The following is a 27,981-nucleotide window of genomic DNA, read 5'->3' as shown; positions in this document are numbered from 1 at the left end:
GCTGTTAATCTTGGTCCTTCTGCTGAAAAATCCAGTTGGTTAAGCTGGACCACCTTTGCCAGCTGGTAAACACTAATCCTACTCATTGTAGAAGTTAATCAAAAAAAAGTAACACAACAGTAAGGCAATTAGCAAATCTCAAACATTTATTGAGAAGCTGGAAAATATCATAACATACCACATGGCAAAGCTGTTCGGCCTCAGGTAGCTGGCCAGGATAAGCTGGATATTTGAACCGGAAAGACCCTTAAGCCTCATCTGATCAACTCAACTTGAAGTCGCTATGGATACATGTAAAAAAAAAAAAAAAAAAAACAGTCCTCACACTGTATTGCTCTCTGAATATGCATATGCAAGAATACCTTCCAAATGACATAATTATTAATGCAGCAAATTAATGTTATGCCTACGAATATATTTATCCCTAACCCTAATAGCAACCAAAAGGAAACATTTTGACTCTTTCAATTAATTTTTTTAATGCAGTTTTACTGCATTTCAGTTTTATCACACACCAGGAGTCAATAACTGTTAGGGGTCAATATCTAAAGTAACAGTCAGTATGTGGTGTGGCCTCCAGCTGCTTTAATACTACAGTGCATCTCATCCTCATAGACTGCACCAGATTGGCCAGCTCATGCTGTGAGATGTTACTCCAACCTTCCATCAAGGCATTTTCAAGTTCAATTCAATTTTATTTGTATAGCGCGTTTTACAATAGACATTGTCTCAAAGAAGCTTTACAGAAATATCAACAAGTTCTCGATCACATCTGGGGGGGGGGGGGGGGGGGACATAATTACACATAATTTTTAACTGCAAGGACGATCAATTGTCCTTCCTGTCTCCCTGTAGCACTGTCTTAGGTGTCTTACATTACAGACATTGCCGTTTATTGCTCTGACCACATCTGCAGTCCTCATGCCTCCCTTCAGCAGACTGGAATAAAGTTGGTTTGACGTTGGAGGTTCGATATTTGCAGATATGCGGGAAATTAAGGGACCGTCTCTAAAGTTACATACGATATTGTTATACACGTTTCTAACTTCAATAGCATTTGAAGGGAATGACTTATTGTCACACAACCAACTGTAAAGTGTTCATCTAGTTGTCAACTATAACGCACACCTTTTAGATTTTTTATATTTAACAAAATAAACTATTAAATCATATGTAAAATTTGCCATGCATTTCACTACCAAATGAGCTCATACACAAAATATACCATAATATAAAACTCAATAGCATTTGAAGGAAATGTTATCATTCCCTTCAAATTGAAATTAAAAACGTGTTTAATGTCGTGTATAACTTTAGAGACAGTCCCTTAATTTCCGCATATCTGTAAATATCTAATCCCCAAAGTCAAGCTAACTTTATTCAGTCTGCTGCTGGTCTATGGCATATGTGAATATGGTGAGCAGGAACCCTAGACATCTTTCTTCTGGTGTTTTTCTCTTTAGTGTCTTAAGTTTTTATAAGTCTGACCTTAATTGTCTACCACCTGTAAACTGTTAGTATCTTAAGGACTGTTCCACAGGTGCATGTACAATAATTGTTTATGGTTTATTGAACAAGCATGAAAAACATTGTTTAAACCCTTTCCAATACAGATCTGTTAAAAAAAAGAAAACAAAAAGCTTATTTGGATTTTATAAAAATTATCTTTGAAATACAGTCTCATTTTCTTTTTTTGCTGAGTACATGAATGTATGGGTGAATGTTGTGTATGTCTTTAAGAATGAGAGTGAAACCTGATACCCACGGCAGAGAGCGCTTTGCCCTGCAGTAACCTCCTCCATCTCTGCGCATCAGGTTTGCAGCATCCTGATTTAGCATGTCTCATTTCTGCTCTGCTCATCGAACTAACTTTTAACCACGCTGGGCATTAAAACGCGGATGAAGGAAGACACAGCTATGCTTCGTGGTGTTGTGGAGCACCGACAGTGTTGCTGAGTGAGCAGAGACATTTTTCAGCCCATGATGCATTCAACCGCCGAGCTCAGGTAGCTGACAATTACAGCAGCGACGGAACTACATATACCAGCTAAGCTAACATGGTTCATGTTTGACAAGAGGTAAGCATGACCGATACATTAAACAGCCTGTGGTTAATATTAGGATTCTTGTTTTTTTTTTTTTAGGTGAGGGGGTATTGTAACGAGACCTGGCCTAGGGTTACAAAAATATTAGTATAACAACCAACGACCATGTTTTCCCGAGTCGAGTGTTTTCGCCCTCCTTATAAACACTATATACACCCTTATACACTACATTCAAAACATAGCCTGTATAAAAAACTATTCTGGTATGGATATGGAGCTGTGTTAGCGTACTGTTCTTATATACTGTTTAGCACAGAAGCAGGCTCAGTCGTCATCTTTAATTTGTCCACTTTATGTATGAATACGTAAAAATGCATATATAGCTATAGCTCTGCTAAGTAACTTGCACACTGAAACACAGCTCAACGAAACAACAAGCTGGGATTTGCTGAAGCTCATTCGAGCTCAGTGCTTGCTACTTTGATTGTCAGGTTTAGTAGCTAGATACATACTGGTAATGTAGGCAGGAAATAGGGTTAAACGTATAGTTTTAACAGGAAATGCGTTAGTGGGCAATGCAGCGTTCACGAGCGACTGTAGCTACAGCTGTTGAGTATTTGTAAATCTGAGCAGCAGCGTTTTCGGTTAGGCGTTAACCTTTCAACAATTTCCTGGTGTTTCATATTTCTGTGCAGTTGAATGTGATAAGTGAGTGAATAATCTGTGTACGATACTTTTCTCAACGCAGATATGCACATGATGGAGAGGACATTAATGCTCCTGTTGGTCTCAGTTCTCTTTACACCATCGGCATTTACTCTTTATTTTATTAACACGATCACACACCTTTTATTCAAGAGTTTTGATCTTTGGCATTTTAGACACATTCAAGCTTAGCTATCAGTGAGCTGAATCTGAGAATGGTAATCATTTAAGCCGCCCAAGACCTTGAAGAATTGCAGGCATGGCAGCAGTGGTATCTTAAACAAACATTAGTCTGGCATTGCTTTGTAGCCTTTTTAAGGAAATGCAGTGCTCTGGGATTCAATCTACACACTTGGTTTAAAATGAATGAGAACATATTGCATGACTGGTTTAAAGAAACATTTGCTGTCTAACAAGGTTGCTGTTTGTGCTTTACATATGTTGCTTTGTGACCTGTAAAGGCATTTGCCCTTGACAGCTGGCACGTGTGTCACAATATGAGGAAGAACTTTGATTAAATTTCTATGACACTGAAGTATCAGTGTTAGACAGACAGTTATACTGATTTTTATTAAACGCTTGCAACAGGGATGCAAATTGTGGTGCACATGTGACTATCTAAAATAAAATAAAAATCTTACATAAAGCTTTGTACTTCAATTGCAAAATGCAGCCCTTATAGCTTGGGAGTAGTGTGTGTGTGTGTGTGTGTGTGTGTGTGTGAGGGAACCCTGGGTACTTGGGAACACTGAGCAAGCTGTGACGTACCGAGCGTGGGACACCATGTGGTTAAGTTCCTGTGTCACAAGCATCACGTAGGCGTATAGATAAGACTGTGTATCTGTGTGTTCAAAATTGATGGAGAAAGCATGCAGTAAGACTGGTTTGGCCCAGGCTAGGGCTCTGACTGCATGGAAATGTCCTAGTGTGACAGATTGACCAGGTGCTGATTGCACACACTGCAGCACTGGCACATGTTGTGTTTACCTGCATGGTAAAAGACACAACTTGCCTCCACTGTATGTCCGTGATTTGCATCACTCTGTTTAGCAACAACACCTGTATATTAGCTTTGTAATTACAGTTTAATGTATACACATCCTTTTTTTCTTTTATTTATTACTATTGTTTTATTTTATTTTTGTTTTATTACTATAACTGTTAGGCCTGTTACATGTTTTCATGTGCTGTGGTGTACAGTGTAACTGAGTATGTTCTAATGTGCTTATGAAATGAATCAAATCAAATGCCTTAAAAAGTTACTTTGTAACCAGCTAATATTTATAATGATATGTTAGTTATTGCGATTACATCAGTACTGCTACTTTTCTAATGTCAAGTGCAGGCTTGTGTACTACACACACACACACACACACACACACACACACACACACACACATATTTAAGCAGTTATAGCCTGAGGTGAAAACATTTTTGAGACATTGCATTAACTGTAAGTGGTTGTGATAAACAGGTTTGGAAACCACATCAGTCAGAAGTTCATCTAAGGCCTGAAGATAACTGTTTAACGGAAAATATGCCTCCTCCATACATGGGGAGCTCCATTAATTATTGATTAGGCATAATCCCAGTTTTGACTGTGATAAAGACTTGACAGAAGCTTCTATTTAGCATGATGTTAGATGATTAATCCAGTACTGGGGTTTTCCAGACGTTCACTCCTTTTGTTCCTTGAATATTTACTACAACAGCATGACTGCGAGTGTTTTATACATCAGTTCTATAAACACGCAATTAATATTGTGTAACTGACATTTCAGACACAGTATGTCCAAATATTTTGTTTATTTTTGCTCCATCAATGAAAATATTTCCCCAAGAAGCCACAGACTGAAGCCTCTGGTAGACTTTTTTTTTTTACGCGTAGGCTAGCGTATGCACACAGTCATACGCATAGCCTTTCAAAGTATACTCCATTCGACATGTACGCCTACAGAGGAGGTCGACGCATGTGCATAACGACAACTTGCACTACCCCTCCTGGCCTACAAGAGTCAGTACAGAGCAGTAAAGCAGGTCTTCTTCTGTGAAGGACGACAACGAAAAAGAATCACAACACGAAGAACAATGCTTGGGCAATCTCTCACCACGATAAGCACCATATACAAATCCTTATACTCTTTAAGGCTAGAATTATACAAATGCGTGTACTTTCTAACCTGCATTCCGTTTATTCTTCAACTACCTTAACAATCAACAGCTCAAGGTCACTGTCGCCACCTTGTGGAACAACTAAATAGTGCAAAAGAATTCAACGCGCATGTGTGACCTATGCACGGTAAGAAAAATCTGCCGGGACGCGTACAGTACGCGCGTACTCTGCTGATGACGAAATTTGTTTCACACATACTGTATACTGTTCTTAGCATACGCAAAAAAGCGAAGCCTACTTTCTGCTTGACTGATGACCCATAGTAAGTGTAGTAAAAGTTTCAGTGTAACAGACCATTGCTAGAATAGGACATTTATGTATCAAACATAGAAAAGTAGAGTGAGGCAAACAGTTAAATGTACCATTTCTGTTGTAGTAAATATCAGCACTCTTGGAATGCTGCTTGTCCAATCAGAATGAGTGGATTAGATGAATGAGTGAATCAGAACTAACTGTTGTATAATGCAAAATGACAGTTATGGTAAATGTTAGTATATTAGCCTGATTTTAAAAATGACTTGCTTATATATTCTAGCATTAGATAAGCAAGCCTATTTCACAGTTTCACTATGCCTACAGTGCTTTGCCTATAGTACAGAGGCTTGAAAGTCCTTATGTTGGATTTCTAAAAGTATGTTGTCAAAGTTTGACATGTGGAGCTCGGAAAATTAAAAAATAAAGAGTTTAAAGTGCCAAATCAAACACAGCAGCTACAAAATGAATTACAAGTAAATAACAATAACAATTTGACAGTGCAAAAATAAAAGCTACAGAAAATATCTCCTCAACTTGAAATTTCAACTCGTCAACTTGGGGTAGTCTTCTCAACTACCAGTTCCTTACCTGTCAAATCAACATGGCCGCTCACACTGTAAACAGTGTAAAGTACTCCTAATTTAAACAACAGTACTCTACTCATAAATGATCTTATAGCAGTATTGGCTTTAACTCAATTAATATTCAACCACAGTACTTGGTTAAATCTATAACAATGACCATACTAATCAGTGTTTGAGAAATCATAAATGTTCGAGTTATCACTCATATAACTGACATTAGCAGTTAGCTTTTTGCTAAGCTACTCGTTAATGCCCGCTGTTCTTGCCACTCGGATCTGTAGCCGTAAAAGTGCAGTTAAAGCAGCTTTTTAGCTTTACATGCTGTAATAGAGCAAACAAAAGATAGACTTTCGTAGAGGTGACTATGTTTGTTTCCCCACTTCGCACATCGAATGCCTCAGTGAATTGAAATTCCATCCAGGGTGTATTCCTGCCTAATTTCCAGTGATGATCAGGATAAAGTGGTGTTGAATATGAATGAAAGACCAGGAAGGATATAACATTAAAGACATAAACATCACCTCCAGTGATAATTGATTGATCCATTTTTCAAAGGTGGCACAGATTTGTTACTTTGTGTTCTGGCATTTTGACAGACACAAAACTGCTGATTTTCTAATAGTGACATGCTAAACCTAATTCCTGGTTCCTAGCTGTCTTTTTGCCCTTAAATAGACCTTGAGGTGAAAAATAAATTTGTGACCATTTTTCTTTTCTCTTTTTGATATGATATCATTATTTTTAACATTAGATGGTGCCTGAACAGAAAACAGATTTAGTTAATTGGTGAATCTGTTGATGAAGACAATGGGCCTCATTTATCAAGCTTATAGTAACATAGGGTAAACGTTTGCGTAAACAAAACTGAATGAATTTTCCGTGTGATTTATGAAAGTTTTTGGAAATGCGGATTTTCTTCGTACTTGCGTGTGTACGTATGTTGATCACCCAAAAAGTGCAAAGCAGGTTCCTGACTCAGCTTGTTTGCATGCAGTGACGTGCACACACACACACACACACACACACACACACTATATATATATATATATATATATATATATATATATATATATATATATATATATATATATATATATATTATAATTATTATTAAGTATTAAGTAGTAAGATTATTATTAAATCTTCCATCAGCTAAGGCATTTGTTTATAGCTGACTTTGCTGAGCAGACAGACTGGCCCATCGTCTGTTTATACAGTGCCACTGCTCTCGTTATAATTTTGTTATACACACGCACTAGAGCACGAGTAAGATATGAACATTTGTCTGAATTTACAAGATTTTCATGAATTCTAAATCTCTTGTGTAAATGCTCGGATGAACAATTTATTAATAAATCCATTCATATCCAGCATTTTTTCCCCATACGCTATAGGAAACTCAGTCAAAAAGAATGGATTAAAAAAATAATTGTGAAAGAGTGCACTTCAAAATTCATGCAAAATATTCAAAATACTTTTTCCAGGATGGACTCGTGGACCATGTGGATAAGTGAAATCGAGATATCCAGACCCCATTATAATTATTTGCAGTACACCAAGATTCGAGATCTGTGAATCAGGTGATCTTCCTCACAATAGCCTGAGTAACATCAGAAGTGTGATGACAGCTTACTTAAAGGCAAATTTGTGTCTACTGTATATAAAACTTTATATAAAAGTTATTGGATGATATTTATTGGATGAGAGTGGGTTGATGGGTGTTGGTTGAGTTGATTGACAGGCAGAACTGACTGTCGTGCATCATGGACACACAGGAATGAAAGCATAGTTTATTGTGACAACGTTATTATGTGGGCTCATCGGCTCTTCTGTCATTGTGGCTTTTAGCAGCTTTTACCTGTAGCTTGCTTAAATCCTATATTACTGTAACTATCATCATGGAATATTTAACGTCTGTATAAAAGCATCATTGTTACTGTGAGCAGAATAAAATTACACAGGCTAAAACATTACTAAGCTCTCTTGAGGTATTCACTTTTATTTCAGAAGATAAATAAAGTTATTCTTTATCTAATGTTTGTGTAACTTTAGTACTTTTCTCTTCATAGGTCAAGGTATGTTTATAGAAAGTTGTGATTGGTATAATGACTCAGTTATTTGGAATTTACTTGCAATTGCTCTTATACAGTATTCTGTCTGTCTTCAGGCTGCACCACATACCCAGGCACCAGGACAGAGCTTTTCATGCATACTCTACATACACTAGTCTGAATCTCTTTAGTGCATTTAACAATGTCACATACAGCATGGTAATAAAATGCAGAATTGATAGGCTTTGTATAGAGTCAGTACACAGAGTATGTTTTTCCAGAGAGCAGTAGAACTTTAGGGAACTTTGAAACAACTGTGAAACATGCTCTCACTGGATCAGGAGCCCGTTTGGGATAAGAGAAACTGAGTACTCCAAACACTGACATCTTTGATTATTTTTATTGTTAATAAAGAAAAACACTTCAGCAAATCTTTTTAAGCTGAATGGGGGGGAAAAATCCAATTAAAATGTAAATGCAATACATACAAAAAACAAGCTGTGTTTCAATGAGCGGTGGATATTCTCTTTAACCCTCTTACCCCGTATGGCCGAAATCCGGCTTGCCCATCTTTGATCTATTCCCGTAAGGACGATATAGAGGATTTACAGTGTAAACGTTATCCCCGTAAGGCCGGTATACCGGCATTACTCTGCTATGATTCCTTACTTATTTAATTATTATTTTTTGACCCGGAAGGTTGATGACGTCATGATGTCACGATGTGATTACGTGATTACGTTATTACGCCGGCATTACGATGAAGCTGATCCAAGCGTGAATATTGGTGTAATAGTAGAAGTTAACTAAAAATGCCAAAGCGAAAAGCTAATCGTGTTCCAGCTAAAGTTACACCTACAGTGAACACAGGTACATCTAAAACAGTGGAAAAAAAGAAAACGTACACAGTTACACAGGCGAGAGCGAGGATTCTAGATAGTGACAGCAGTGAAAGTTCAGGCGATGTTGAAACCGAAACCGAAACTGATAGTGACGCAAACTCTCCTGATTCAGACCCTGATCCGTCGTCATCTTCAGCATCAACCAGTGCGACTGACACTGCAGGGGTCTGGAGTCATAACCTGACCATTTCTGTGCATTCGTGAAAACACTACGTGCTGATCTGATTATCACCAGAAACTTGACTTTTCCCGCTAAAATACATTTATTTATTTATTATTTACTTGAATTTATTCAAAGGCATTGACCCCGCTGATGCTCGTATGGTACTTCTATATGGGTTTTTTTTAGAGAATTGTGCTCTAAGTTTAGTAAAAACACTGAACTGCTTCATTTTCAAAGTAATATTACACAAATACATTATTATAAGTTGTTTCAAGGCCTAAAAATGTTAAAATTAAAATGTTGATTTTGGCCCAGGAACTCAGGGTTGGTGTGCTGTTTCTCTGGGAACTATAGGGTTATGGGAGATAATACTGTGGGAACTTAGGGGTAAGAGGGTTAACATTCTCATTTAATAGCAGCATAACTCCAGCATATCTTATTTTGGGGAATCGAGAGGTATGAAATCCACACTTCAAGAGAATGGGGTAAAAACAATCTACTTTCAACCACAGCTTTATCCTGATCAGTTTCTTGGCTTATTCTGGGAAGACAAGATAAAAGTCCATTTTAGGGCACCACACACACCTAGGACCAAATTATTGTAACCAGTTCAGCTTCAGGTATGCTACTGGAAGGTGGAAGCAAACTAGAGTACCTGGAGGAAACTATCGTGGATATGGAACACAGAACTATCTAATTGGACAATTTAAATGCCAGAAACATGTCCATGGGTTTTGTTTTTATTTTGTTTTTGTTTTTTTACAAGACAGTGTTCCTGCTTTGACTGTACTGCTGTAATTCTTACCATAGCTTTTCATACAGCTGCTTTTCATATGATTTATATGCATCTCTTTGGTGGTAACCATAGTGACCACTACGTTAAGCAGAGATAGTACTTGGTCACCGGGGCTTGCGCCATTGTTGTAAACCCATAGGATACATATTGAAAAAATACACATATAGTCAACCCTGCAGAGTTAGCTAGTTTAATCATTTATAGCTTTGATTGTGGGTATGCATGTAAACAGAAATATGAGCATATTGACATGCTAACTAACATTATTTGTTCATTTTGGTGAGGGTCACCGTGGATCCAGGGCTTATTCCGGGAAGACTGGGAGCGAGGCGGGATAAAACTCCAGTCTATCTCAGGGCAGGCTGAATAACTATATAATACAGATAAACCACTATTAACCCTTATTTTCTTATTCTGTATAAATTTATTTTGATTATGTTGGCAGGCAAGGTAGTAAGCAGGAAAGTTTGGTTGATGCAGTTCTTGCATTGTGGTCTCTTAAGTTAAGAGCTTTTTAACTCTGAGGCGGGAACTGTGTGTTTGTCTCAGGCAGTTTGCAGTCATTTCTTGGCACACATTTGCTGCTCCGCCCTTGCCATTTCCCTGCTTACAGAATTTGTTTAAACGTTGCCTTCTTCACAGTGTTGACAACAAACCCAAGCCGTCGTTCTTTAGAATAGAATTTTCTATCCCTACCCACCCAAGCAAAGATGTTATCATCAACAGCGATTACTAGGGCATGAGACTGGGCAAAACATTATTTTCTAAAATATCACTTGCTGAAACTCTATAGACTTATTTTAAAAAACAAACAACCACATTTCTTAGGTACAGCAGTGGTTTCAAAATTATTGGTACCAATTAATATTTAGTAAAGCCTTATAGAGAATAACAGCACTGCATCTCTTCCTGTAATGTCAACAAGGTTGTAGATACTTATAGAAGGAGCTTGGTCCACTCCTCCATGCAGAACATTTCAAGTTTGTTTATATTTTTTTGGTTTGTGCATATGGACTTCCCCGTCAACTCAGGCTACAGGGTTTTTTTTTTGTTTGTTTTTTTAAATTTCAAATCCAGAGATTGAGATCATTGCAAAACATTTATTTAATATCCTGCATAGGGCTGGGTGGTGCAGCTAAAAAATTAGGGCTGCACAATTAAACGAATATCGATCGCGATTACAATTTTGACTGCCCACAATTAAATGAACATGGTTGACTGCGATATTAACGTTTAAAGTTCACCCTCCACTAATAGAAAACTCCGCTGCAGATCAAATCAAGTGCTTCCTACACTTACAGCCAATCACCATAAAGCGGCGCAGGAATGACGTCATTTTGTAGTGCCCAAACCCCGAAATGGAGTTAGCATTTTAGCGCTCGAGCTGCCAGCTTCGCTTCAAGCTCCAGCGCTTTGCGCGAGGAGAAATCATGACATTAACATGATGCTAAATGGCATAACAGAGGATGTCGGGGACATTAAACACCGACCGGGAAAAAACTTTGCAGATAAACTCAGGGGTCTACAGTGCGACCCTTTCACTCGCATTTGTGACTGAAGAGTATTTTGTGCAACTGTGAATAAATATTTATTCTCACCGATGCGAGTGACTTGTTCAGAGTTGTATAATACAATCGGAATAAAAACTACGGGAAGTCCAAAATGCATCTACACCGTGCAACAGTTACTTTCACACTGCTTTTCATCACCTCAGTCAACCGAACAAGTGTGAAAATACTGCAAAGAAGCCATTATGATGACAAGTAACCCTCTACATCATCTACCTCAACTTCCCGATCTCACAAACTGCCATCTTTTATTGATCCCACAAAATGACCTGAACTTGCACCTGCTCGTGTAGACACAGCGGCTTCGCACGTAGTAAATTAATAATAATGCTAACGCTACAAGGTGGGTTTAATTCAAAAATTCCTCACCAATCATAAGCAAGAGTAGCAACTGTTCCGTCTGTAAACATACAGCACACTGTCTCTCTCCTTCACTAACTCTAATTCACTTCATTTAAACTCACGGTTGCCAGATATCACTGGAAAACTCAACTCCAGTTTCCATGTTTTGATTTAATCCCCCAAAACACAATATCAGCAGACATGGACACTGTACTGGGCATGGACACTGCATCTGCAAAGCATCTGACGGGTAAATGAACTCACCCAATCACATGCTATGTGAGATTATTCAGATATATACACAGTATACACAGAGCAGTTCGAGAACTGACTCCAGCCCAGAACCATGACAGTGGAAAATGGCTAATAGTGTAGCTTTAAATATATTTAAGAGAAGCAGACTTCAAACACTGAACATTGAGGTTTACTGTATTTGTTTACAAGGTGGAACAGGTTAACAGTTGTTTTTTGCATATAGTCTGTAAAATTAACTGAAAAAATTAAATTTACTTCATCAGAAGGTAAATTAATGTGTCATGGCTCACACCATGTTCCTAAATCCTGTCATAATTGACAAGCTCAAGTTTTCTCGTGCCTACTTGCGTGTTATATTGTGGCATGAGAACACTTAATAAATGTGAAAGTGCAATAAAAATATGTTGTCACTAAAATCAATTAATAATCGTGATAAATAATCGAGATCTCAATATTGATAAAAAATAATCGTGATTATCATTTTGGACATAATCGTGCAGCCCTATAAAAAATGTATCACAATATAATGTTTCATATCATTCGGTATCGATAATTATTGCTAAATTGTAATCTTTTTTAAACAAAGACCAGTAGAAAAAAGATTTTAATTTAACCACCTTATTTTTAATTTACCCACTTTATTAAGGCAAACAACAAATAATTTTAGTTTAACAGTCAAAAACAAACTAGAATTTAAACAAATATCTTCTCTTATCTTATATGGAGATTAAATAGAAGTGTTAAAGAAACTCCTGAAATTAATAAATAAGATGTTACAAAATGTGTGCCATATAAAAGGCAAACCTTAAGGGAGATCAACATCACGTTATAGCGCAGAATGGGACTCCTGGTGCTCTGGTTTGTGCTCAGCCTTTTAGCATAGTTAGCTTAGCCTCGTATAAAACTTCCACTTTAACACTTACTTCCGGAGAACACTGTGCTGAGGTCCGCGTCTGATGAGTCAAACTCCTGCTCTGAAGACACTCGCTGTCCTCTCCAGAGCAGACATTTTAACAGATAACACAAAAAGCGGCAAAATGTCACATTTCTGTTGTCATACACTGTACATGTGCGGAGCACAGCGCATGCGCGCTACAAGTCTCTCGCAGCTTGTTTCTCCGTACTTAGTAGGACAGGTTTTTTTGTAAAGCTTACACACAACAGTGTTCTGATGTTGGTCAGATGAAAAGAAACCAAAAAAAACCTGTCACACTGGTGAGCTGATGTCCTTTTTTTATTCACAATCTCCTCAGCAGGCTCTGAACTCCTTTTCACATGTGTTTGTGTGTTCTGATGTCACATGGCGATGACGCAACCTAACCCCACATATACAACACTTGTTATTGGCTGTTTGCTTGTCACTCGTAGCACACTCCTTTATCAAGGCATATGATACACTGTTTATGATCCAGGGAACGCACATGCTTGAGGGCTGTTTATGCAACCAAACTTCATGTCTGTTTACATTTTTATCGAGCGTTATACCGAACATTTTTTCTATCGTTACCGATAAAGGTGTACCGTCGATAAATACCGATACTGTTTTATCGCCCAGCCCTAGTCCTGCAGCTATTTTTTATTGAATTAGATGTATGCTTGAGGTCATTATTGTATTGTAACAATCTAAAGCAAACATTTATAAAAACATCTACTCTGTCTCATGTAGCATAAAATTATAGTCAAATTTTTATAGCTATGTGTGTACAGGAGTACTTACAGGAGTCAGCTTAGATAAAGAGTACCGTTTAAAAATGGATGCTTTCTGTTTTAGGCTCAATCCGAATGTGAGAAAAGTTATTCTACATCTAAGAAAAAGAAAGAATGTTAAGCTGATGAGTATTGTTCATGCAGGTTTCTTGCACCTTTTTTTTTTTTTTTAGCTTGATGGTATTCTAATACCATGGGCTATTTTTACTATCATGTGAATATATATATATATATATATATATATATATATATATATATATATATATATATATATATATATATATATATATATATATATACTTTTTTTGATAGATACTATAAAACAGTTCTGTAAATCGCTCTGGATTAGGATTTCTGCTGAATGTTGTAAAATGTAAGCATACGTAAAAAGTTGATTTTCAGTACCCTGTAGCATATAAAATAATTGTGTGTTGCGTATGCAATGAATGTGTGCATGTGTCAATAAAAAAATGGTTTTGGAACCATCTGTTTATTAGTATCCATCTGTATTTTTTAAAATATCACTGCATCACTAGTGAACAGTGGACTGCTTCTTGAACGTCTGAATGGAAAACTGCAGTCAAGTCTTTTAGTTCTTTCATTTTTGGCAGATTTTTGTAAGGATCATTATGCTCTGCATCAGGGTGGATGAACTAGATGCCCACAAGTGAAGGGCACAAACAGAGCAGTAAAGTAGTTGATGTCTGCAAAATCATCCATTCACTGACACAGCCACCTTATGCTTCTACAGTATGTCAGATTAAATAGAGACTTGTTTTGCTGTGCTCCTAGACTACTTATAGATTCCAGGGTTGAAGTGTTGGAGCTGTCCCAAGGCTCCACAGTATATCCTATGACAAGCTTGACATAAATCTATAGCAGGCATCTGAATGGTGCTTTAAATAAAGTAAGGCTCCATAGTTTGTCAGAGTATTTGTAGCCCACAGTACACTGAGCTCCACTGGTGTCCGTGTGTACCGTATTTGGACCTCAGTCTCAACTGCACAGGTTGTACAATCCAAAGGTTGTACAATCCAAAGGTTGTTTACTTTCTTCTTCTTCTTCATAAGGTGTATTTACAAAGAGTCATCAGTGTGGGTATAACTGAGGCAGAGGTGCTATTGCTCATTGAGATATTTATTTATTTTAAACAATCTGTCTCTGCACTGCTCTCTTAGGTGGCCATGGATGCCTTCAGCCAGCTGATCTTGCTCATCGCCACACTCAGTTTTTTCACCTTCCAGTGGCTCTTCCACAGCTTGAGTCCCTGGTTGTCTTGCAGGATCAGCCCAGGCTTCCTGAAACTCAGCCACAAGCAGCAAATTGAGTGGAACTCAAGGTAATGCACATATCTCTCACCTTTCAGTGTGTCCACCATGCAACTTGATAATGGCTTGCTGCTGTCTGCTCTATTGGTTATCTAGGATAGGATAATTACTGGGGTTAAAATACATGACAGGATAAATCTGAAAGAGTAGAGGGCATTCTCTAATTTGTTTTTAAGCCATACCTTCTGTGATTGTTTGCAAGCCCAACTTAGCTCTTACTACCACTGATGCGTGGTAGTATCGCCTTTTTATACTGATGTAGCACTGTATATTGAAATGACTCTAGGTATTTATACTACTTGTGCCATTCAGATGTGTTATTGCTTCTATGCTGTACGTCTTTTTGTTTTTCTAGGACAGTGTCCACATTCCATGCCATATTAGTCGGGCTCTTTTGCCTCTACATCCTTTTCTTCGATGAAGCCATCAATCAGGACCCTGTGTGGTAAGAGAACTATCATACTGCATGCAGAGAATTATGGGGCACTGTTGCACTGTTGGAATGAACACAGCTGGAGCCAACTCTCAGTCGTTCTCCTCACCGCAGGGGAACAGCAGTGACTTATTTATTCTGTCTTTAACCCTATAGGGGAGATCCAACATTGGTGAAGATAAACGTGGGAATAACAACAGGCTACCTCATATCTGGTGAGAGTTCAATTCTGCAGTCTCATTACATGCAGAAGGTTTTCTGGGATATTAAATATAAAGTCTGAAATCTTGTGAAACTGCCTCACACTGCTGTGAGACATGTCACAACACTGTATGATATGTTGCCTTTCTATTTATGAACCAATATTAGTTACTTCAAAATCATGTTTAGGCAGATTCAGAGTTGCCCAAGTTGTATTTTACAATGTGTTGGCCAGCTTTGGAAATGTACATGTTCATGAGGGATAAAAAAAGAAAACAAAAAAAACAACTTTGCTTGTGACAATCAAGTCCCCTCCGAAAATATTGGGGAGTAATGGGGAGGCCAATTATTTTGCTTTTGCAATACACTGAAGACATTTGGGTTTGAGATCAAAAGATGAATATGAAATGATGGATCAGAATTTGAGGAATTTCATTTCCTGATATTTGCATGTAGATGTGTAAAACAACTTAGAACATGGCAACTTTTGGTGGCAGACTATTCAATATTTAGGTGAGGAAAAGTATAGGAACAGATAGTCCTAAAGCAAATTAAAGTAAATAACACTTAATATTTGGCTGCATATCCCAGGCTTTTTCCCCCTTGATGAAGTGGTTTATTGTGTTGCAGTGCTTTTTGGGTCATTGTCTTGTTGCATGCTGAAGTTCATCCTAATTAGATTGGATGCATTTCTCTGTAAATTGGAAAACAGATTGTTTCTGTAAACTTCTGAATTCATTCTGCTGCTACCATTGTGAGTCACATCATCAATAAAGATTAGTGAGCTCGTTCCAGAAGCAGCCATGACACTACCTCCACCATGTTTCACAGATGAGCTTGTATGTTTTGGATCATGAGCAGATCCTTTCTTTCTCCACACTTTCATTTAGAATGAATTCCATGTTAAATATAATTGCTAGTTCAGCTGAGTATTTTTAAAGTGGATTGTATCATGGTTAGTGTTTTGACTTTTGATTTGACTGACTGCTAAGAGTTGTTCACACGGGGTGTCAACGAGGTGTCATCAAATAATCTCACTTTGTCTCTGCAAAAATGTGAAGTAGTTTATTTCTAGATCACAGGTGTACATCATAGATGTACAGGTGCATGTCAAAAAAATTTAATATCGTGGAAAAGTTCATTGTTTTCTGTAATTTAATTTGAAAAGTGGAACCTTCATTTATTCTAGCTTCATTACACGTAAAGTGAAATATTTCAAGCCTTTTTTTGTTTTAATCTTGAGGATTATGTCTTACAGCTCATGGAAATCAAAAATCCAGTATCTCAAATTATTAGAATAAAGAATTTATAATGCAGAAATGATGGCCTTCTGAAAAGTATGTTAATTTTGCACTTGGGCTTCTTTTGCATGAATTACTGCATCAATGCGGCGTGGCATGGAGGCAATCAGCCTGTGGCACTGCTGAGGTGTTCTGGAAGTCCAGGTTGCTTTGATAGCGGCCTTCAGCTCGTCTGTATTGTTGGCTCTGGTGTCTCTCATAGATTCTCTATGGGGTTCAGGTCAGACGAGTTGGCTGGCCAATCAAGCACAGTAATACCATGGTCAGCAAACCAGTTACTAGTAGTTGTGGCACTGTGGGCAGGTGCCAGGTCCTGCTGGAAAAGAAAATCAGCCTCTCCATAAAGCTTGTCAGTAGATGGAAACATGAAGTGCTCTAAAATCTCCTGCATTGACTCTCGACTTGAGAAAACACAGTGGACCAACACCAGCAGATGACATGGCACCTCAAATCATCAGTGACTGTGGAAACTTCACACTGGACTTCAAGCAACTTGGATTCTGTTCCTCTCCACTCTTCCTCCAGACTCTGGGACCTTGATTTCCAAAACAAAAGCAAAATTTACTTTCATCTTCCCCATGATTGTGGTTGTGTGTACTGAACCAGACTGAGAGGTGTTTTGAGTTAATTCGCTGATTAGAGCTCTTCTCAGGTCTACATTTCTGTATTATAAACTCTTTATCCTAATATTTTGAAATGCTTTATTTTTGATGTCCATGAGCCCTAAGTCGTAATCATCAAGATTAAACAAAAAAGGCTTGAATTATTTCACTTTATGTGTAATGAATCTAGAATATATGAAAGTTCCACTTTTTGAATTAAATTATGTGAAAAAATGAACTTTTCCACGATATTCAATTTTTATGAGATGCACCTGTAATTACAGTATCTGCAGTACAGGACCGTGCTGTAAATGAGCCTCTGCTCTCAGATGGATTTCATGTAAAAAAAAAAATTCAAGTCTAGACTTAGAAGTCTGACGAGTTGTGTGCAGTTGACATATTTCCCCTATTCTTGTGTCTTTTTCAGATCTGCTGCTCATATTTTACTATTGGAGGGCGATAGGGGACAAGTTTTTTGTAGTTCACCACCTGGCCGCATTGTATGCTTACTACTTTGTACTGGTGAGTTCCCTATTGTCCAAGAGCAGAATGTGCAGGCAAGATGGGAAAGAGACAGCCAAGGGTGAACAGTTGTGACGCCTGAGGGGTGTGAAGTGGCTGCTAAAACCTGACTGTTCTCTACTAACACATCCAGGCTTGATCAGATGCAGTGTGTAATACTAACATTATTCACAGCACAAAGATAACGTCATAGTCAACAATTATGCACAAGATGGGAGATGCATATTGTTGTTTTTATTATTTATTCATTCTTACAATATAGCTGCTCAAATGAAGTGTTAAAAAATGCAGTTCCCCGGCATTGTTTATGCCTTATAGTTGGACATGTAAATTGCTTAAGTTGTTGTCATAGCGATGAGGTGACACCGTTGCCAACGTTTTGTTGTTGGAACTGAATTGATTTTTCCAATAACTGGTTCTTTTGCTTTGTGAATGCATGTTATGGTTTAAGATAGTGTACCTGCTCCAAACCACCGTTTCATCAGTGATCTGCTACTCTTAACGATGAACAGATTAGAAAAAGCAGCTTGAACTGGAATTCTTCAGAAATGTTAGACTATTATATTCACAAAAGCTATTTGTAGTAAGTGCTGTAAACCGTGTTTACTGTTGAAATCACATTGACAGTGTGATTCTGATAGTAACACACAGCAAGATAAAATAGTCTCACTCGTCACAGACCTGCTGGCTCTTCACGTGAGCACAAAGCCGTAGTTTTTTATTTACCTTTAGTTATGTTAGACCACACAAACCACACAAATTGGCGGCTACTGCTGTTCACCTTTGGCTCTGTTAGTATGTGATCCTCTAGGTTGCCAGGTTCTGTAGTTGACTCTGGCTTTGATGATGATGATGGTACTTTTTGCATGGAATGCTCAGTGACGTTAATGGCGGAAGCCGTCCCACATGTCCTTGTCCTCCCTCCACCATGCTTTTCTCTTGCAATGGCTGGGTGCATGCAGTAACCAGCTCACACACTGCTGCTGCTGCATCTGGTGGAGGGTCTGCTGAATGCATGCTTATCTTCCTTTCCTTTAAATGAGGGAACTTTCTCCCTATGCTGTATTTCTCTAGCCCTCTTTTGAGCTCTCTCTCATGCACACAATTTCTCTTCCAAAACCTACTAGCCATAAAGTGCCAATCAGGGCTGATGATGGTGCAGAACTACTATGAGCTGCCACTGATTTAGTGTTGTTGTTTTTTTTGTTTTTTTTAATGTATGCGATTCAAGGAGAAATCTGTTCTTTCTTGTGCTGCTTTGGAGAGAATGGACCATCAAGCACTACAAGCACTGCTTGTTCACTTTGATATTTTTTTTTGCATTTTGCCACAGAATTCACTTCTAAGAGAAAACCATATGACTATGGCTGAGAGCTTACTTGACATTACAGAATTGTCAGGCCACCCGACCAAAAATATTGAGTACCTATTCAATTCTGTTTTGATCCACAATAAATCGCATGACAAGAAGTGATGAGTTCAGTAAAAACGCGTCCAACTCCAAATTCGGATGTGAGACTGCTCAGCTCTGTGGCACAGTGGTTTTGTTTTTCATTAGGTTTTTTTGGCTGATTTGTAAAAATAGCACAGTGTAAACATTAGTAGGTAAACAGGTTGTGAGCTATACCAACCTCCAAATGAAATCTAAAACTCCTCCAGAAACATTAACTGAATGTTGTTGTAGGCCATACTGTTACTGGACACTTTCATAACTGCTAAATTAAGCCGAGTAGAACTAACAGAAATAATCTAAATGATATACATGTATATAAGATCAGAATATATTCATCGTGAAGCTTGGAGTCTCTCGGCATTGTTCTATTCCTGTTTGTTGTTGTTTGAAAAGTCATAAGCATTATTTGTTGCTGCTGTTTCCTGTTATTTGATGGTTTTCAGTTTTACAAATAATTCTCATAAATCATTTGCTGGATAAAAATAATGTTAGACGGTAACCGATCATTTGCTTTTAATAGTCCGTTTACTTTGTGAGGATGTAGTACACACTTTGTATTCGACATTCATGTCTCAATACAGACCAGATTAAAACTGAAGGACTTGTGCATATGGTCTATAAAATGCTGACGTACAAAAATGTTTAGCGTATTTGTTGTTGTTTTTTTTCTTTCTAAATCTATAGTGCATGTTGTACAAAACTTTATTGTTGGCGTTGCAGCTTTTCTGTTGTTTTTGCTTTCAATCTGCACCTTTTGTTCCAAAGAACCTGTCCTGTCTGTCTCTGTCTACACCCAACATGACATCTTGAATAATGTAGTCCCACTTTAACTGACCAACAAACATGCAAAAACTACCAGAACAAAGTTAATGCTTTCTTAACAAAAGGGACAGGGCTTGGCCGATCTAGATCTAGACTCCTTCCTGTCTTGTCTGCTGTTGTGCTGTTGTGGAACATTGCGCAGATATGAAGCCCAGTTACAGTATGGACTTACCAGTGCCTAGGGGTACTAGCATGCAAATGCTGGTGTTTTTCTCTTTTCCTTTTTTGTGGTCCATGCCCACTGTTGAGTAAGTATTTTTAAACACTGAAATTCATTTCCGCCCCCAAGGTAAGTGTGCTGTTCATGTTTAGCAGTGTTAGACTAAGAATAAAAGGGTGAACATGCATACAGCTACGCCAACGGCCATCACTTACTGGCCAAATATATAGAAGAACAACTGTAAACGCAATGTTACTTAAAACCCTTTGATGAAGAAATATGTAATGATTTTATTTGAGCATTGCAGTCTCAGGTTTGAAGGACTTCAAAGACCTAATATAATATAAATATTGTGTCTTTAATTAGTACAGTATCAAAGAGGATCTACCTGAGGTCTAGTGATATTTAAGAATGCAGTTATATGAATAGCTGTAGCTAATCACAGCTGAGCCAGTATTCAGTATAACTGCCTGATTGCGAGTGCGATATTGCTTTTATACAAGAGTTATATAAACAAGAAATTAATATAGAGTAAGTGACATTTTGGATACAATATGGCCAAATGTTCTATTAGTTTTTGCTCTGCTAGTGGAAATGGAGTCCAAAGAAGCCACACTTTATAACACATCTAGCTGGATAGTTAGTTCACAATGATTTGTAAATTCCTGTTGAAGGTTCTTCTGATAAAACTGGTGTCCCATCTTCCTTTTCATCTTCAAGCTTTCATCTTCAAGCTTCTGACAAGCTTTTAAGTCAAAAGTTATATTCCTGAAGTTATTGTCATGGCTGCTGATGATGTCTCTAACACTACTGTAGTAACTGTTTCAAACTAGGAAGTAGAGTTTTATGTGGAGAACACAGACGAGTGGAGTGATACACACAGCAAAAGTCCCAGTGTGGTTATAAGAAATATATTGACCAATCAAATTAGTAGACCAGAACTAACTGTTGCATAAATGATCATATTTTATTGACAGACTTTCAGCTGTTTGCAATGAACAAATAAAATATAATCAATTGAAATAGTTCAACACAGTGAATGCTTCAAGTGGTTTCCCCCAATTCAACTGAAAATGCCACTTATAATGACTTCTCCAGTTTCAAAATTATTCAACCCCCTGAATAGAATCCCTCACAACAGCACAAATATGCAAAACAGATGTTGTCTCAAGCACACCTGATGCAACTAATCAAGGGCTTCATGAGTTACACCAGGTGTGCTTGAGCTGGAACACAGGAAATACGTGAACTGGCTTAGGGGTAGAAAAATATGAAATACCTGGACAGGGCAGAAAAAGGAAGCGCTCAACGGCTGCAACCAGATTTCTGAGAAGGCGGGTTGTGAAAAACCCTTGAGTGACAGCAAAAGACCTGAAGCAAGACTTGGTGGTAACAGACACTGAGGTTTCAGTGAGTACAGTAAGGCGCGTACTAAACGCAGAAGGTTTCCATGCCAGAACTCCAAGACGTACTTCACTACTGACCCAAAAGCACAAGAAAAGACGGCTCAAAATCATATAAATAAGCCACAGAAGTTTTGGAATTGTGTTCTGTGCAGCGATGAAACAAAACTGGAACATTTCTGCACGATGGATCAGCGGTATGTCTGGAGGAAGAAGAACGAAGAAAGAACACTCTGTCCACAGTCAAGCATGGTGCTGGCTCTGGGGCTGTTTTGCATCTTCTGGCACTGGAAACTTGCAGCGTGTGGAAGGCAAGATTGATTCACTGAAGGATCTAGAAATCCTAGGAGAAAACCTCATGCCATCTGTGAGGAAGCTGAAGCTTGGGCATCATCGGCCCTTCCATCAGGACAATGATCCCAAGCATACCTCAAATTCCACCAAGGCTTGGTTGCAGAAGAAGTCCTGGAAGATTCTACAGGGTCATCACAGTCACCTGACTTGAACCCCATAGAAAATCTGGTGGGATTTGAAGAAAGCGTTTACAGCACACAAACGAAAGAATATTACTGAACTGGAGGCCATTGTTCATGAGGAATGAGCTAAGATTCCTCAGGAACGCTGCCAGAAGCTTTACATCTCATTTGCAGCAGGTCATAACAGCAAAAAGTGCTCCACTGAGTACTAAAGATGCTTGCCATGAAGGGGTTAAATAATTTTGAGCCTGGAGAAGTCAGTATAAGTGGCATTTTCAGTTGAATTTGGGGAAACCACTTGAAGCATTCGTCGTCTTGAACAATTTCAAATGCTTTTGTTTGATTTGTTCATTGCAAAACAGCTGAAAATCTGTACATTTTGACAATAAACCTGATTAGCAATGGGGGTTGAATCATTTTGATTGCAACTGTACATGTAAATGTATATGTTTATAGACAGAAATAATTTATTTTTATTATTATTATTATTATTATTATAAGATAAAAATAAAAATAATTTATTATTATCTTATAATTTATTATCTGGGGGCTCACAATTAACTATGCATACTTACTGCATACAGGTTATCTTACTGCATGAATGATTATTAATATGATGATATAAGCTGGCTGGATCGCTATCTATTAACGTCCCCAAAAATGCAAACTGGTACAACACTTTTTCTGTCTATAAATAACTGGTAAAGATACCCTGTATTTATATATAATATATTACATAACGTAGTATGGTGCAAGGGTATCAATCGAAAACTATCAACAGATGAAAAAATAAATGACTCGTATGAAGAGAGTCTGTGGATGAAGTCATGTCTCATGAAAGAACAGGTAACTTTGCTAATGGTTCGCCACAGTGGCAGGCAGCCAATGAGAACTGATTTCCGGAAAAACGAGTTAGCCAATGATATTTGAGGCAATAGTCAAGCCAATTGGGCAACTGCTCAGTACACTGCTCAGGTGACTACATACCTGACCAAGTCACAGCAATACCCTCAAAATCAAGACTATGCCTTTACCAAAGCTCACTATAACAAAATATTTCAAACATATGAACATGATTGTGACATGGATTGCCATTACTGTCTGCCTTTTTTGATTTTCAGTGATACAGGAGTCTGGACACAGGTCTGCCCCTTTTAGCAATGATATGCTTTCTCGATTAGAATTCTATCAATTAACACTAGCACACAAATTTTCAAAGAGCTTTTCATAAAACAGCCAGTTAAGGGCTACTAGTAGCCTTACGATTTTTTTGTATGTCTGTCTGCAGGTGTTTAAGGACAGTACCATTTGTTAAAAATGTCAAATAAACATGACCTGTAACTTTGTCTCTAATTTTGATGAATCTAGGCAGAAGTGTTTTTTTGAGCAGGTTTTGTGGTTGAAATTAGATTCAAGTCCCGGGCTGTGACATCAACATGTAAAAACACATCAACACGTCAATGTGTGCGCAATGAAATGGAGAAAAACTCTTCATTTTTATATAAAAAAAATAAAGACCACTCGAAGGACAGTATTATGTACACCAAAAAAACCCCACAAAACCAGACACATATATAATTACATAAAATATTCACATCATTAGCCTGTCAATGTGTTAGTTCTTCTTCCAACCAACCAGACAGATTTTGATTTGATATTAATTTAGTACATTTGAATTATATACACTTTTTTCCCATGGTGTATTTAATAAATAACATGTTTTGTCTGTGTTTTGAACTTGCTAGTATAAAACAAAGCGGGGGAAAAACTTCATTACTAGAAAATATAATTAAACTAACAGTTTTACTGCTGCAGACCTGATTATTGAGTAACTCATGTAGACCGAGATTTTTGACCTGAATGTTGTCTGAGTTATTTTTCTTTCTTTAATAGATTAGCTATTGTACAACTCCAGGGTCCCAGGTTCAATCCTGAGCTTGAGTTACTGTCTGTATGGAGTTTATGTTCTCTCAGTGTCTGTGTGGGTTTCCTCTGGGTTTCTTTCCACCTCCCAAAAACATGCCAGTAGATGGATTGGCTAAGATAAATTAGCTCCTCGTGTATGAATGAGATGAGATTAAATGTGTCTCCAAGTTTATCCAAGGTGGATATCGACATGGAATCCATATTTTAATATAAATGCTGGTAACTGAAACCCTCCTACTTCACTATATTACTGAAGTACACGTTTACATTAACAATAGGGCGCACACAATTATGCTTAATTACTTTGAGCAACAAACATTGTAAGAAGAACTCATAAATATGTGAACTATGTGAAATATGTGTGTGCGAACTACAGATAATATTCACATCCTCTCAAGAAAAGCGCGCGCATTAAGAATAGATTTGGGGATTTCCAGAATCCATACTGTTTCATAAAATTGTAGATCGATTAAAATCGGAGAATCGATATTTTTTACCCAGCCCTAGTATACAGTGACCAGTGTTGCTAAAGGAGCTCGATGAAGGGTCAGTAATTAAGGTCATTGGGTTTGCTCTTCTTTGCTTGATCCAACCAAGGTTACGCTCTGGGTTTTCCACAAAACTAGAGACGGTTTTTATACATTATGGTGTTATCAAGCCAATCCGGTTGCCTGTTTATTATATTATTTTGTCTGTCATTGTCTGTTTCTTCTTCACTGTGTTGTTCCAGGGTCAAGGAATGTTGCCTTATTTTGCTAACTTCCGTCTGCTTGCGGAGTTTTCCACCCCATGTGTGAACCAGCGGTAGGTGCTCTGATGCTTTCTGTTCACGTTCTGTGAGGAACTTGCGAGCCACAACTTCATTATGTATTAAACCAGTTCATATGAATCATACAACGAGTAAAGTACAACTAATTATAAGTTCATGTTATATGGGTGTGCTTGCCTGTGTTTTGCAGCTGGTTCTTTGAAGTGTTAGGTTACCCTAAATCCTCCAGACTCAACATTGCCAATGGTGTGCTCATGGCGGCTGTGTTTTTCATGGTGCGCATCGCAGTCATGCCTGTTTACTACGGCCGTATGTACTCTGTATATGGCACGGAGGCCTTCTATTGGGTGTCGTTCGGTGGCCGCTGCGCCTGGATCTTTTCCAGCTTCTGTTTGGACATCATGAACATCATGTGGATGCATAAGATTGCTTGTGGCTGCTATAAGGTTCTGCGCTCCAGCCAACATGTAAAGTTCCAAACCCAAGAAAATGGAAAAATAAACTAATCATGGAGGAATGTTCATTCTGTAGTGGGGGAATTTGAGGAAGACACCCAGTGCACTCTGTTGTTTTAGAAGTGACAGACTGTGAGACAGCCAGCAGCAGCTGTGCAGTTAGACTGATTTACTTGGTTCGAAGCTGGTCATGGGAGAAACCACCCCAGAGCAATACAGTACGTGATTAACGTTTTCCGTGATGCTTGTGCTGCAAGCAGACCACTCGTGATGGATTAAGATGGCAGCTGATGTCTCCTCATTCCATCTACTTCAGTGGTTTAGGCCCAACGTACGAAAAATGGTCAGCTCCAAAAGCACTGGAATTTTTATTTTCATTATGTTTGAGCTGTTTATATTTTTATTGCCTGAAAGTGAGGCTTTTATTTTAAAATGATAAACTGAACAAAGACTTATTAGGACAGAATGTGTCACATCCTTCTAATTTATTCATCAAAGTCACTGCCATCTATAAACTCGAACGGCCACCGTGTTTACTCTGAAGTTACACTTCATGCACTAACTGTGAAGGATCTTACGCTCTCACCTTCACTACCTTACACCAGGACTCACCCCACGATCACAGACCACATCTGAACAAGACGACATCTTTACGCCAAGGATGCTGGGAAGGTGCACGGAATTTTTAAATTTACATAAAGATTTTATACCGATATTGCTGGGATTGAGAAGAGTAGTGCACTGTCTTTGTGTGATGAGGGACACACTTCTGTCTTTTGCTTTTTGGATAATTATGCTGGAATGGACATCTTCACCTAGATTTGGTTTAGAGTTATGATGTTATAATGAACATAATTGAACAGTTTCTCACTCGGTTTCTCTGCAAGACAGTTTTGATTTTGAAACTGGGATTTTCTGGGAAACGGTTTACACAATCACTTGAAATTCTCCACAGTACGACTTCATATGTACGAGGGATAAGCGCATGCTACAGCATGGTTCTCTGTTTTGCATTGTTGATAGGAATATTAATGGACATGCACAAGTACTCATTTTAGTTTCATGTACAGTGACAATGGAATATAATATTTTGTAAAAGGCTTTGGTCATGAACATTACCTTATGGCTTATGTTCCTTATGTGCTCTCACTAAAGCAATGGTAATTGGATGTTCACCATCTTTTTTTTTCTGCATAATGCCTTATTTATTTGAACCAGAACTGAATCAGCATGTACATGTATATTTATTCTTTTAAATGAATTGTATTATGTATGGAAAAAGGGTGTTTGTGATGTATCTTAATAGATATATACAGAATAACAACGGCAACACAGACTTATTAAAATCAGCTTGAGATGCATCGTCACTTTATGTGGAATTTTAATGTAGGATATTCATACACAGTCTTGAATCTGATTGAACATGTACTTACAATGATAATATTACTGGATGCCACACATTATTTTAATATTATAAATTTTAAAAGTATTTATGTAAGTATGTGCGTTAGATGACATGAGATATAGAGGAATTATTTGCTCTTTACAATTAAAAGTTCTATTTTTATCAAATAAATTACTTGAATCCTTGCTCTACCTTATGATGAATAGTAGTCAGTGCAGATTCTTTTCATTACTGTACTTACAAGACAAGGCCAGTCATAATCTTTTGCATTTGCTTGTTTTGCAGACATTTTGTTCTAGATGCCTTTTTTATTTTTAAGAAATGTTTTTTTTTGCCATATTCAGTACTTTTCTGATGCCATTCTATGTTTTGGATTGGATTGAGCTTGCATGTCTTTACTTCTCTTTTGGTCATATTCTTGCCTTAGGTCTCATTTATGAAAGATGAATTGAAAGTTTGTTATTATTTTATTTCTGCTGTTTAGTGTAGATTCAGTTACACCAGCATAAGATATGTCTTAATATGGTTATAAAACTTTGCCCAAATACCATGTTACAGATTCCTTCTAACATTTCACTTGTACCAAATAAAATATAAATGCGAAATGTTTTCATACTAGATGTAAATACATTCCATTTATGTAACACATTAATGTAATGCATAAATGCATTTCTATAAACCTTCAGTGTGAGAACTAAACCTCACAGTGATGGCTGTAAACTCAGTGAATGTCTTTACCCCACGCTGGTAATGTTAATTTCATATTCATTAGAAAGAATATACCTTAGTGTAAACTCATTTGGATCTTTAGGTTAATGTAAGTAATTTGATTCGAAAACCCTTATGTTTGTCTATACTGCTTTTGTATCAAGCTACACAGAGCAAATAGCCTCACTGTGTGCTGATATGTCCGGATGCCTCTGGGTGATTGAGTTGTATGAAGCAGGACCAAGAATGTTGCTTACATGTCATTGATTTTTATATATAGTCATCTATCTTCTTTTTTTCCCCTCTGACCTAATGACCCAATTTGCTCAATAAAGCAATATGTTCATTTGGATTTTGTGTAATGTAGCCTCCCATGATTATCATGATGATCAGTGTCAGCAGCACCTTCACTAATTGTACTTTGTATCAAATACGTTAGTTCCATTAAAGCAATAATTCATGGAAAATTCA

General features: G+C 37.7%; 1 protein-coding gene across 3 annotated transcripts; it reads left to right on the top strand.

The window, feature by feature from the left end:
* Positions 1–1,775: 1,775 nt before the first annotated feature.
* tlcd4a (TLC domain containing 4a) lies at positions 1,776–27,981 on the top strand. 3 transcript variants are annotated; one of them, XM_047156896.2, is made up of 7 exons: positions 1,776–2,078; positions 14,725–14,885; positions 15,230–15,319; positions 15,464–15,522; positions 17,839–17,933; positions 24,904–24,977; positions 25,133–27,981. In XM_047156896.2, exons 2-7 carry the CDS (start codon positions 14,731–14,733, stop codon positions 25,446–25,448), a joined length of 789 nt encoding a protein of 262 aa, XP_047012852.1. In that variant the 5' UTR covers positions 1,776–2,078; positions 14,725–14,730; the 3' UTR covers positions 25,449–27,981. The 3 variants fall into 3 exon arrangements, with proteins under 3 accessions (XP_047012852.1, XP_047012871.1, XP_047012866.1); XM_047156915.2 differs by lacking the exon at positions 1,776–2,078 and adding an exon at positions 14,508–14,586; XM_047156910.2 differs by lacking the exon at positions 1,776–2,078 and adding an exon at positions 14,530–14,640.

This window comes from Ictalurus punctatus, chromosome 1, assembly GCF_001660625.3.
Source record: "Ictalurus punctatus breed USDA103 chromosome 1, Coco_2.0, whole genome shotgun sequence".
NCBI classification, from domain to species: Eukaryota; Metazoa; Chordata; class Actinopteri; order Siluriformes; family Ictaluridae; genus Ictalurus; species Ictalurus punctatus.
This window is presented reverse-complemented; position numbering and strand designations above follow the sequence as displayed.